The sequence below is a fragment of the Colletotrichum gloeosporioides genome, assembly GCF_011800055.1.
Source record: "Colletotrichum gloeosporioides strain Lc1 chromosome Unknown consensus_65, whole genome shotgun sequence".
NCBI lineage: Eukaryota > Fungi > Ascomycota > Sordariomycetes > Glomerellales > Glomerellaceae > Colletotrichum > Colletotrichum gloeosporioides.
The window spans coordinates 456,027-468,899 of record NW_025544710.1 but is presented as its reverse complement, the minus strand read 5'-3'; the positions used below and the strand labels follow the sequence as shown (position 1 = coordinate 468,899).

At 52.1% G+C, this 12,873-nt stretch overlaps 4 protein-coding genes across 4 annotated transcripts; 3 read left to right on the top strand and 1 right to left on the bottom strand.

Moving 5' to 3' along the window:
- Positions 1 to 119: 119 nt before the first annotated feature.
- Positions 120 to 1,768, top strand: GCG54_00012409 (Bifunctional solanapyrone synthase; the record flags this gene model as incomplete). Its single annotated transcript, XM_045412287.1, has 3 exons — positions 120 to 282; positions 340 to 752; positions 818 to 1,768. 3 exons carry the CDS (start codon positions 120 to 122, stop codon positions 1,766 to 1,768), a joined length of 1,527 nt encoding a protein of 508 aa, XP_045261322.1.
- A 2,198-nt stretch (positions 1,769 to 3,966) lies between these two features.
- On the bottom strand, positions 3,967 to 6,111 carry GCG54_00012408 (uncharacterized protein; the record flags this gene model as incomplete). The annotated part of the gene is made up of 1 exon (XM_045412286.1): positions 3,967 to 6,111. The coding sequence occupies one exon, from the start codon at positions 6,109 to 6,111 to the stop codon at positions 3,967 to 3,969; it is 2,145 nt and encodes a 714-aa protein (XP_045261321.1).
- Positions 6,112 to 8,245: 2,134 nt separating this feature from the next.
- GCG54_00012407 (uncharacterized protein) lies at positions 8,246 to 10,018 on the top strand (the record flags this gene model as incomplete). The annotated part of the gene is made up of 2 exons (XM_045412285.1): positions 8,246 to 9,694; positions 9,929 to 10,018. The coding sequence occupies 2 exons, from the start codon at positions 8,246 to 8,248 to the stop codon at positions 10,016 to 10,018; spliced, it is 1,539 nt and encodes a 512-aa protein (XP_045261320.1).
- Positions 10,019 to 10,940: 922 nt separating this feature from the next.
- Positions 10,941 to 12,674, top strand: GCG54_00012406 (uncharacterized protein; the record flags this gene model as incomplete). Its single annotated transcript, XM_045412284.1, has 1 exon — positions 10,941 to 12,674. The coding sequence occupies one exon, from the start codon at positions 10,941 to 10,943 to the stop codon at positions 12,672 to 12,674; it is 1,734 nt and encodes a 577-aa protein (XP_045261319.1).
- Between the last annotated feature and the right edge of the window lie 199 nt (positions 12,675 to 12,873).

Below are 12,873 nucleotides of genomic sequence, written 5' to 3'. Positions count from 1 at the left end.
AACTATTAAACTATTAAATAAACTGAAGACATCTTTTCTTGGACTGTCAATCGTCCTGTTCAGATCTCACATTTCAACAAATTCTCTGAAACATCATAATTGATCATTTTTCTCACGCGATGCAGCTTCTTTGCTTCTTGGTGGCCACCGCCGCGATAGCGGCTGCCGTCTCAGAAGGTCCTCAAACCGAGAAGGCGGGCAGGGCGTGCCAAAACCTAAAGAGCGCCTTTGCCAACTCAACTATTCTCGCGGATGATGAAAGTTATACGGAGGAAACCCAAGGTTAGTCGCTCTACTCAGATACCATCTCTTCATCCTGCTTACGGCTGTCGCTCGTAGTGCCATGGTCCGCGAGGTCTTGGCTTGGTCCAGCGTGTATCTTTGCTCCCACGGACGCGAATCAACTGTCTTCTGGCCTGAGATGCATTGTTGAACAGGAAGTGCAGTTCGCCATGCGCGGAGGCGGCCACATGCCCATTTCGAATGTTAGCAGCATTGACACCAACGGTATTCTGATATCGAGCGTGAACATGAAAACCCTCACCATTTCCGAGGACAAGAATACGGTGGCCGTCGGCCCAGGCCTGCGGTGGACTGATGTCTACACCGTACTAGACGGGACTGGAATCACTGTTCTCGGTGGACGGGGCAGCCCCATTGGTGTCTCTGGTCTTTTGCTCGGTGGAGGTGTTTCTTTCTTGAGCTACGAATACGGACTCGCATCGACGAATGGCAACGTCAAAGCGTATGAGGTACGTCAAACGCGATGTCACTTCTTGAAAGACGCATAGGATTCAAGGAACTCACATGAAAATAGTGCGTCTTGGCTGATGGAGCCGTTGTGGAAGCCACTCCCACGAACGAGTACGCCGATCTGTTCTGGGCGCTTCAAGGTGGCGGTAACTCATTTTGTCTCGTCACTCGCTTCGATCTCCAAACCCATCATTCTCCATCCGTCATGCTCGCTTCACCAGCTTATGGTGGTGAGGAAATTAAGCAGCAGTTTATCGAGGGCGTTTACAACTTTGCTGTCAATGGGCACGAGGATCCCAAGGCTGCCGTCCTGCCTGTCATCACTTATGTCAGCGGCACTGATGGGCCAACGTATTCGGCGACATTGTTCTACAACGGAAACTCCACCTCGCCGGCGGTTCTGGGAGATTTCCTCGGCAATATCCTGACTCCAGACAATAGCTCGATGTCGCTCTCGTCATTTCCGATGGGGAAGTATAACCAGGCAGTGTTGCCAGCCTTTCAAAAAGGCGGTCGCTCCTACGGATCGAGACAGCGATTCCACTTGCTTCCAATCTACGCCAACAAAGAAGCCATGCTGATTGCTCACGACATGTATTTTGAGCTTGCCAAGTCGATTTTCAGCAACACCGAAGGAGCAATCATCGGGTTTGCTTTCAACCCCATCACTTCGGCACTTCTCGCAGCAACCAATGCCCGGCCAGGTGCAATCCAAGGAATTGACGAGTCGCCCTCATTCTGGATCGAACAAACCTATAGCTGGACAAACGAAGCTGATGACGAAGTAGTCGACAACTTCATCAGCGAGTTCAACACCAAAGTCAGGGAGCGCTTGGAGCCAATGGGTGTGCTGTATCCGTTTTACTACTTGAACGAAGCAGACATCGGCCAGCCTGTGTTTGAAAGCTACCCAGATGGCAACCTTGATCGTCTGAAGGAGATCAGGGCCAAGTACGACCCTGGTAGGGTCTTCACTGACCTCATGCCTGGTGGCTTTAAGGTTGCGGCAGCTTAAATGTCACATTCGGTTTGGAGCCTAGGCTGTTTGTGATGTTAGTAAGAATAATAGTGGTGGCAGCAGTGTAGTACAGCCCTTCGGAGGCCCTGAAGTTCTTAGCTCTTGTCCGATGTGCATACCATGTCCCAAGGTGGGGAAGCATGCGTTCATTACCACATTAAGGTAGTTTGAGAATCTTACCCCATATACGGAGAGCAGTAGTGAGGCCAGTAGTTAATACCCTCAATTCATCAGGCAATACACAATAATCAAAGTTATCGGTGGAGCGTTGGGATCATCCTTCCCTTCCACTCTGCGCAGCTCCCTTGACCCCCTGGGCGATCCCCGATTGTGCATACGGATGGAGTTCATTCCATGTTCCTCGCCTTCTTATCGCATGGCCAGACTGATGAAGCCGTGGCAAGGCCAGCTATGCGGGTTCCATCTAGACGAGGCACAGTAGGTGCAGAAGAGCATTGTCAGAGTGCAGCTCGATCGCTATCATCTTGTCCGATACCAATAAGTACAGTAGCTACCTAGCCAAGACAAGGAAGAGCGAGGCTCAATTCCAGGAGAAAATCTCCTAACCCCAAAAATACTTCTGAGGGAATATCGCCGCTGAAACAGCTAACGGCTGACCACGACGTGTTCGTGCGGCTTGCAAACGGTATTCAGGTCATGCTATTGTTCATGTAGATAGATGTCTTTGCCAGCGGATAGAGTTTTGCTATCCGGGCGGGTACTGAATATACGACGATAGGAACGATCGACGACAACGACGATAAGGACGATAACGACGACAACAACAACGACGATTATGATATGAGTGAATAAAGGGATATGAATGGCTACGATAGCATTAAAACTCAATCGCTATGAAATAAACTATTAGACCTAACATAGGTAATTATCCGCCCGGATAGCAAGACTCAGCGGATAAGCCTCAGCTTTTCGAAGTCTACTTCTTCTTAGTGGGATGCTTTTGGTCGCCTCAATGTAGCGCGAAATGCGTATCATAGGAAGTCTCGCAGGAATCTCTAGGAGTTTTGTTCGGAAAGAGGGATAATAGACAACAGCGAGGCAAGCATAGATGGGCGAGCGAAGGGTATCTCACCCACCCTGATGAGTCCGCGTCTGATCACAAGTGTGGGCTTACGCACAGGATACATAAAAAGTAAAATCAACCAGGAGATATCAAGGTGTGCGATATAAATTCATCTTCAATCCTTTCAACGTGGATAATATGCTTCTCTCATAACACGTCTCACATCACGCTGCTGTAGATTCATAAGCTGCTTTGCGAACGGTCAAAATTCTCAGAAGACCTTTTTCATTCGGAAACTTGCCTAATTAAAATCTTTGACAGGTACTGGCGTTCCCAAATACTTGGCTTATGTTGAGCTTTTCGGCCACGAAGCTTCAACGACTCCACTATACCAGAACTAACACGAGCGCGCGCGCAGAGACAAATACAAGATGTCAGACAACCCCGAAGCTCGCAAGGCGTCTCTTCTGCGACGCCGCCGTTCGGATCTCACAGCGCAAGAGATAGAAGAAATCTACGATTTGAAGCACCCCCGAAAGCTTTATTGGCAGAGCAATAGCGATTTAACTGCACTCTAACAATGCTCTTCTAAATCTGCTGTGAGTCGTCTAGGTTGAGCCCATACTGGCCCTGCTGCAGTCCGCAGCTAAGAAAACCCGGCTCCATCGGTCTGGCGATGTGATAAGAAGCCGAGAAAGATGAGATGGACTGCATCTGTATGCAAAATTATTAGGGACGTCAACGACCATTGACGACAACGATGGCAATGAGGATCGACGATAACGACGATAATAAGAGAGGGATAGAAATAGCGACGATAGTAGTAAAAGTTAATCAACATAAGAAAACCTATTGGGCCTAATATAGGTAGTTATCCGCCCGGTTAGCAAGACTCATTCTAATTAGCAAGCACTCTGCTGTCTATATGATGGAACCATGGAAGCGTTCCAGAAGAGCTCTTGGATTCGAGCGAATCACTCCACAGGCAATCTGTACATTCAGATTTCAAAGTCTCGGCAAATTGTTTGGCCCGTTAGCTCGGGTGGAGATAAATTTCAATTTGAGAACATTCCGAAATCAGTCCCAAAAGCGGACATACAGTTGGAAAGATACAAATACATAGTTCCTATGGCGCACCAATTGTGATGACTACCTAGCCAAACCTATCGCCTCAGTTCATTGCCCCGCCGCTAACCCCAGAACCACCATCGGTGTCCTTGTCCTGATTAAGCCTGAACGCACTCGACACTTTGCGGACGCTTCCCAGAAACTTCTTGGATTTTCCAACAGGAGCATCGAGCAGATTGTCCGACTTTTGCTTCGACGGTCCCGCATAGTCCGTTTCGCTGTCTGAATCAGGCTCGTGGACAGTCCCTGCACACCCGGTCTTCGGATTCGTGTAATCACAATTCTCTAGCGAATGAAACCTTCGGATAACCCAGGTATCGAACTGCCCATGCCGCCAGCCTGGAGGAAACCAGCCCGCAAAGTTGGTGAGCTTCTGGATGGAGAACTCCCCAAAAGGGTGCGGAGGTTTTGTGTAACCCTTGAAAAGCTCATAGGGTACCTTCCGTTTCGTATCAATCATTGAGCTGACATAGTCAACCAAGACGACTCGCGGTTTGTCATTTTCGTATTTCGAGATGAGGATGTTCTCCGGCTCCGGCCACCAGTGCTCGACCCCGGCGTGAAGTTGATGAACGGTGTGCTTCATGAAATTCTTCAAGGTTTTAAGGCGAATCTCCCGGGTCAAGTCAAGCTGTTTGGTCTTCTCGAAGTCAAGATGTATGGGACCCGTTGGTGGCACCAAGTGATAGTGCTTGTTGCGATAACACAAGTCTTCGATGCTCTTGCCGTGAATGTATTCGATCATGACCGCTCCAACTCGGCGAGTCTGACCCTCGAACTTTGGATAAGCGGTTCCGAGTGAAAATGTCCAAGACCCATGATACTGAGGTGCTAGGTGCGGGGGCCCTGTCCTTCCTGCCTCCCAGAGGTGTTTATATGCGGCGTTTTCGCGACTGAGATCGCCATCTGCAATGATGGTGACTTTCCAGGGGCCCTTGTCTGTGTCCGAAACGTCGCCGTAGAACAATGGGTCGAAGACTTTGACGGCGACATGGTCTCCAACATTCAAGGGCTCTCCGTACAATGATGGTTCGTCAATGTTCTTGGGGTTCGCTGTCCATCTTTCCGGCTCGGGCGCTTTCGTCACCTTGCAGCGAAGAATCTGACAACCCGCTTCCGAACCGCCGCTGATGAGTCTGACGACTTCCACCTCTACTTTGAAGCCATCCAACGGATCATCAGACTTGGAAATGTCCTTCTTCTTGCCCTTTATCTTCTCTTTTCCCTTCTTTTTGTCGCTGGGGGTGACAACCGTCGGCAAGAGGGTGCTCTGGGCTTTCTTCGGTTTCACCAGGGGTAGTTGTAATTTGTGAGCGTCGTGAAAAACTAATTCCGTCCGGCTCATTGGTTCCTCTTCTTTCGATAGCATCTTGACTTTGCTGGGCAATTTGTCAGGGTTCGCGTAATGAGAGATGCCATAGGGCTCGGGTGGCTCGTGAGGGCTGAGGCACAGGGTCGTTCCGGGTCGGTACTGCAAGAAATCTTGCTTGGCAGTAGCGGCATCGTCATTGCGTGTGTGGATGAAATTCTGGGTGCTCTCAGATTCGTCATTGGGGGGCGTTTGAGGAAGATTCACGAAAGGATTGCCAGTCTCGGTGTTTTGGCCTTCTCCGGCAGGGTCTGTGGAGGGCTGAGCTGGAGCTGGTGCCCAAGAAGAAATGTTTTTGTTCAAACGACGAACACAGTCTTCCGCCAGTCCAATCGGTATGTCGGGAGGGAGGGTCGTGCCAGACGGAAACACAATGGGAATGTCGGTTGGAAACTTGCTGCCAGGCGGAATTTTGACACCAGGAGCGACAAAAACATTGGGCGGGATGTAGACCTCAGACGGAACAGCGCTGCCAGAGGGTGTGGTGACGTTGGTCGGAATATTGGTGTCGTCTGGAACGCCTTCGGAGGCTTTCTGTCGACGTTTCTCGGCGTAATATGCGAAAGCCTCCTCAAATCCTCTTGGTCCAGTCGCGGGCTGATTTTGGTGCAGCCATGCGGCCGATATCCGAGCGTCCTCCCGTATGTTCTGCTCTTCCTGTGCGTCGCGGATTCCAACTCCGGCCATGTCTTCCGCCAAGCGTGCCATGTCCCTGGATGTGCGCGCTGGCTCGTCGGTCGTAGGCGGTGCTTCCTGGCCAGTCAATCCTTTGTCGTCATCCATGCGACCATGGTCATCTTCTGGGTCACGAGCTTCCATGATGAGTCACGATGTAGCGACTCGTCGTCAACGTGATGTCGATAGTGACAGCCGAAAAGAAGTAGAGAAATAGGAAAGAACTCTGCAAGTTTCAAAAGTGTCAGCGTCAAATCCGATCTCGAGGAGTGATTTCAAGTAGATGACTTGCGACGCGATTGGCTCCTCAGCTTTGGGGACGTTGCGAATTCAGAGTCGGTTTCGTAGCTGGTGCGGACGCGGAAAGGAAGTCGCGAGCTCGAAGCAAGCTATCTGATTGCCGGAATTAAGGTAATGAAGATTCTGCCTCGGTCAGTCAGAAAGGCAACAGCACCTCTGCAGAGAATGCAAAAGATGAAGATGGAAAAGTCAGGGGTCTTCAATGGACGTACACTACGATCGAGCCGCGCGTAGCTGAGAAGGGCACAAGCGCGAGGCCGCCAGAAGCTGCAAGGAAAGAGGTGAAGCTTTCTATTCAGACACAAGGCGTGTGTCAAAGCTTTCCGCGTATGAAAAAAAAAATTCTTTGTCTGATTGGGCAGTCTGGCGAGACGGTTTTGTTGACGCTCTTCGAAAGAGGAGACTGCAGTCATGCAGGCAGCCGTTAGATTTCTCAGGGTGAAAAATGATTTTTCAGCGGCGCGTTCACCTTCTTGCAGGTCATTCCCCAAAGACCACACAACGAAAAAAGGGACAATGAGAAGAAGAATTCTTTTTGACCCCCTGTGTCAAAGCTTTTTGAAGGTAAAATTGCAAGCTTGCACACGCGAGGGTACACGTATCCTGATGGTGTACCCAACCTTTTGGGATGAATTCGCCCATTTACTACTATCATCTGGGCTCATGAGCAGCACGTACCATCACGTTGGCGAGCAGTCAAAGCTTTAACTCGGCGACTGCGCCAAACCAATCATTTCTGGGGAGTGTGGCGGCCGGTCCTCACCTTTAAGAAGGCAAATCATACCTAGCGGTTCAAGGAGCTGGATGTCCGGAAGCCAGCAACGCCAAACGCTTGGAGTCGTCGCCCCTGTTGCGCTTCCCATGGCAACCCGTAGCTCTTTCTTGGGCTGAATCTAGTGTCGAATAAGGACACATGATCCGGATGCCCTTGACTTCTACTTGTTTCATGCTCGTTATCGTACTTAGCATCCCATTGGACCTCTTGGTCAAGGCGTAGGCCAAAGGTGGTAGCTTTGAGCTTGGACCGGCTTCAGGCGGCGTAGGACCAGTGATGCGGTGGAGCACCAAACAAACGTCACCTACATGTCCCTCTGTTGCATCCGTCATGACACAGCAGGGTTGTGGTGCCACAGTGAGTCGCAGCCAACTCCGTGTGTCAGCACGTCTGATCCGTTCAAACACTTGACAGCTAGATTTACAGTATCACTGAAGCATCAATCCAGTTTACTGGGGTTGTGTCCCTCATCTGAGGGCCCCTTTATTGTTCATGTCGCCTTTATTGACTCCCGACAGTCCCTGAATATCGTTGGTGCACGCACGGACATTTCTATCCATTTACGTTGGTCTGCCATCAAGTCGCTCAATTGATGTGTTCATCAAACACATCTCCATTGCTCTCCAACACAGCCACAACCTACTCACCCATTCTCCAGACAACAGAATGCCCCTCATTAATGGACTGAACCCTGATGGATGTGCCCGTTTTGATAGTTGGTTGTCATCGTTTCCTCTAGTCTTTTTAACCGGTATAGTTCAGTACTACAAAGGAGAAATAGTTTCGTTTGAACCGCGAGGTTTTCTTAACCGCGCAGAGAAAGGCCTGAAGACCAGCGTAAACTGTCTCCATATCCCATGTAGATCTTCCGAATACTCACTTATTCTCCCATTCAGCAGGCAATCTGTCCAAAATGGTGTGCTGGGAAAAGTTTTGCTTGGAAATAGGACGCAGCCTTCGAGGTTACTCAATGTATCGTCTCCACAGCGCCCAATCTGACCAATAATATGACGCCCCGCCAACGACACCTCTTGGACCTCGACACCTACATGTTTGATTCTGAGATTGTATTGACACAATTTTGAATAATGTTTTCTCGTCAGATCTACGTTCCTCAATGTTTACTTACCCGGGCCGTAGGTCTCCCGAGCATCATCCGGTCTCTCCACGACAAGGTCCCAAGAATTGCGAGTCTGCGCCCAAATGGACCTAGGCAACTCATCGCAGGGCCGAAGCTCACAGTCACCTCCCGAAGACAATCAATTGAAAACGGACGAGTCGAAAGACTTCATCGAATCACACCTGTTAACAAACGTACTCGAACCCGAACCCCACGACACATCACGTCCTGTGACGGGCCTCCCCATGGACCACGATTACTACCCAGAGCTCGCTTGGGGCGGAAGAAGAGGAGGAGGAGGGCTCATGGAGGCACACGATTTCCTCAGGGAGGCGGGGCGTCTTCCAGTAGAGCTCGAAAAAATGGAACCAAACCCGGGCGGCGACGACGACGACGACGACTTGGATTCTGGCACTGACGACGACATTGACGCCGAGTTCGAGTATTACGACCCGGGAAACACTCTCTATCTGGAGCCCTATGATCCATGCGAACCCTATGGTGTCGAGGCCTATCCGTGGCCTAACAACAACGAGATTGAGCCCGCCATCGTTACCAAAAGCATGTGTTACCTCCAGGAAGAAGGCTCATTGACTCGAGAGGTCTACGATTGGAAACCGACCAGGAAGATCACAACGACCCCACGCAGTGAGCCCACGAAGCTCGTCGTCAAAATTCGAGACATGCTCGCGGGTGGCGAGACACCCGGTCCCCAGGTGCTCGTTTGCAACGTAGAGGAACCCTCAGAGGGCTTTCCAGGGTGCGTTGTTGTGAAGATCTGCGACCCCCTGGGCTACAATGTCGACACCAACAATGACGGAACACCCTGGAGAGAGACTTCAAGGGCCGACATACATGTCTGTTGCGAAGCCGCCACACTCGACTTCCTCGACAAAAGCCCTCATATTGGCGACAAGCGCCTCGCCCCAAAGTTCTACGGTGCCTACATCCTGAAGGTGCCCAAGATCAACCCGACTGTCGGCGAGAGCGGTACACGTGAGGTTCCCGCTCTCGTCATGGAACACATCCAGGGCATAAGCATGTCAGCAATGTGTGCCGTCAATGACGCCGGCGTCTTACGGCCTCCCACATCCCCAGCCAGATGGTACAGTAACGGCACACATACGCTGCAGATGGATGAAAAGACGCGTTTGGAGGTGCTGAAGATTTTTCTTGACGGCTACGTCCGCCAATTGTTTGCAGGCGTTGAGCAACGTCGTATTGAGCCTGAGCATATACTTATTGCGCCTACGGAGAAGAAGAATGAGCCTCGAGTCGCGCTCATTCATTATCGAGACTCGCTGATCGACTCGAAGCACAAGAAGCCGCTCAAGATGTACGAGGACTATGAGCACCCACCCCATCCTTTCACCAAGTTCAGCTGTCAGAAGCTGCGCGCTTTGACAGGCTGGTTCCCGATGAACTGGAAGGGCATTGATATGGACATGTGGCTCATTGAATCCTTCAATGATGACAAATGGGGCCCGTATCAGCCTAGCAAGATCATACCCGACTCTGGCTGGAAACTGTCTGTGAACACTGTCAAGCCTCCATATTCAGTCTAGGAACCGTCGACAGTCACATACGACCATACCCATTGGAAAACTCGGGATCCCGTCCGCTCTCCCATAGATAAGCTAATGAGGGCTGGAGTAGTAGTCGGGTCGGTGACGACCGGCGAATGCCCGGTGTTGTATGTTCTTTTTTTAAACTTGCTTAGTCTTTTTTAGAGCGGTTGTATACGCGTTAGATGAGCCGTTGAATAGACTTTGCTCAAGGAGATGGAGAAGAGGGGGAAGATCCGGAAGATGAAGGCAGAAAGTCTGGAAGAAGAAGAGTCAAAGTGCCGAATATGAATTGCCAGCTTGTAGGGTAAGCCCGTCTAACGAGTGTTGCTCAGCATGCCGCATGCCTCGACGCTCGACGGGCTAATGACGAGGCTGGCGTGGTGGCCTGCATCCCTCGATTTCACGTGGTTCAAGAATTGCTGCATAAGTACCTAATCTAGCCGCGAAGCATAGCCCCCTGGTCCAGACGAATAACAGAGGAACGACGGCGAAGACAGAGACGACAGGGGCGGTGACAGACAATGACAGAGGGAGACGGCAGTGGGCATGGTCACAGAGTCCACGAGAAATCAATGTATAATAACATAGTCAAGACAGGTGGTCTCTTTCCATTGATAAGGAGCGGAAATGATGGCGTGGCATGCTCGGTCAAGGGACCTTCCGTACGGACTATCGGCGCTGGCAGGGCCTTCGCTTGGAGCTAATGGTTGACATCTTGATGTGAGGAGGCAGTGGTTTGCGAAACGGAGGCCATCACTTTTTCGTATTTAGAGGCTGTCTTATCATTCTTCTTCACTTTTATCGATGCCTCACATTGTATTGAAAATGTTTTGTGCGTTGGTTCAGGCTAGCAGCATAAACCTAGTAGTCTTACCCAAGGAAAGAACGGTACTTCTGCAGCAACTGGACTAGATTTCATATCTCACACAAATCAAGCCGCTTTCGCTTTCACCACCAGGGTCTCTTCTTTCTTGCCATCCCGTTCTTACATAACCAAACGCGCTGTTTGGGTTTTCCGCTCATGAGTAAACCTTTGTGAACCACCTTGGGGGGCCAAAAGTTTTCTCCTTCTCCCACCTCGCCACCTACAAAATCCATTTCTTCCCGTTCTTCCCTCCTGGACGGCATCGCACTTTCTCTCCAACCACCCGACACACTACACATCACCAACACTTCTACATTCTCCCAACCACCACAGTCCTTTGTGAGCATGGATCCTCGTCACAACCCGCCGCCCGGACCCACGTCCAGTCATGCCCAGTGCGGCGACAACATGATGAGCGTCGCAGCCGTGATGAGCGGTGAGACCGAGTCGGGTGCTGACGCGGCCAGCGTGACCAGCGAGACCATCACGAGCGCCGCATCTGCGTCTGGCGGCGATGAAGCTGAGCAGCCCCTGCCGCCCACGACCCTAGAAGAGATGCCCGAGAACCCAACCGAACCGAGTCGCGAGAACCAATCCTCCAAAGTCTCGGATGAAGACGCAGACTATGAGAAGCGCATGGAAGAGTATGATCGACGCCATCAAGAACGTATGGACAAGTACTTCGGTCCGCCGCCTGACGATGATGCGGATGATGATGATTCTGTATACTCGATCGACTCTTTCACCAAAAAGCTTATCTCGCCATGGGACCCCGAAACCGACATCATCGTACACGTAGCACGCCCCGAAGACCGCGACGATCCGACCCCGTTGCCGCCACAGATCGAGACCAGCGTGGAGTTCATTGACGACTACATCGAAGAGGACTGGCAACAGGCCTACAAGCCCGGAACCTCCATCGTCCTCGTGCCCCACAAGCCCGCCAACCCGTACGGCTATGCCGCCTACGCGACCCCGGCGAACGTCAACCCCTCCGACTGGGGTTACAAGGAGCGGTTCCTGGAGCGATCGCGCTCCGAACACGCCCTCCACCATCGGCCGACCCCGTACACGTCCATGACCGAGAAACAGCGCAGAGCCGCCGGCCTGCCCCCTCCCTTCGAAAGGGACTACTCCGAACACCCAACCGAGCCCCAAGCTTCGGTCTCCCTCAAGCTGGTGAAGTTCCTCTCAGGCGGGCCCTGGTCAGGCCCAGCGGTGTTCCTTTGCGAAGTCACGCAAGGCGCCCGCGCCTTCGGCATGCCCCAGCGCGTCGTCGCAAAGTTCCAAGACCCGATGTTCTTCCAGGCCAGCCCCCCGCCCGACCAACCCTTCTTCAACGAGTTCGACCGCGCCAACTTCAACCTAAGCCGCGAGGCCGGAGCGTACGAGCAGCTGCGCGAGAAAAGCTGCCACGGCGACCCGCACCTCGCGCCGGCGTACTTCGGCGCCTTCACCGCCGAGATCCGCACCACCAACCCGGCTCTCATCGGGGACGAACCGTTCCTCCCCCGCAGCGTCGGCGTCATCCTCCTCGAGCACATCGACGGCGTCTCCATATCCTCCCTCTGCGACAGACAAGGCCCCGAAGGCGCCCTCACGCCGCGGTATCACGACGCCCCCCGCAACGCCTTCGGCCAGCTGGACATGAGCCCCGCCAGCCGGCTGGACATGCTCAAGACATTCATGGACGGCTTCGTCCGCCAGCTCTTCGCGGGGGTCTACCAAGAAGAGGAAATCAGCCCCAACCACATCCTCGTCGCCCCGGCCGCGCACGGCCGGGCCCGCGTCGCGATGATCCACTACCGCGACTCGTTGGTCGACTGCAAGAGTAAGAAGCCACAGGGGAAATACGATGATTTCCCCCACCCGCCGCACCCCTACACCATCTTCAAAGACGCGTACCACCTGAATGCGCTCGAGGGATGGTTCCCTTGCATGTGGATGGTTAAGGACAATGATGAGCTTGAGGAGTGGCTGATCAAGACCTTCGACGACGACGCCTTTGGACCCTACCACCCTCTGAAAATCGGAACAAGTGACAGCGGTGGAGAAAAGAAAGCTGGAGAAGCAGTCTGAACGGGAGGAAGAAACGCAGAAAGGAAGAAGAGGGTGCGAGCAAAGATGATGCAGGCCGGAAGTGATTCTGGATTCTGTCGACGGACATCGCGGCTCAGGGCTGCTGAGAGGCTAGGGTAGCATGTTAGCTTGTTCTCTGAATCAACTCTTCATGTTTTCTATATGATGGTGGTCGTATCCTTTTCTTTCGTACATGTTT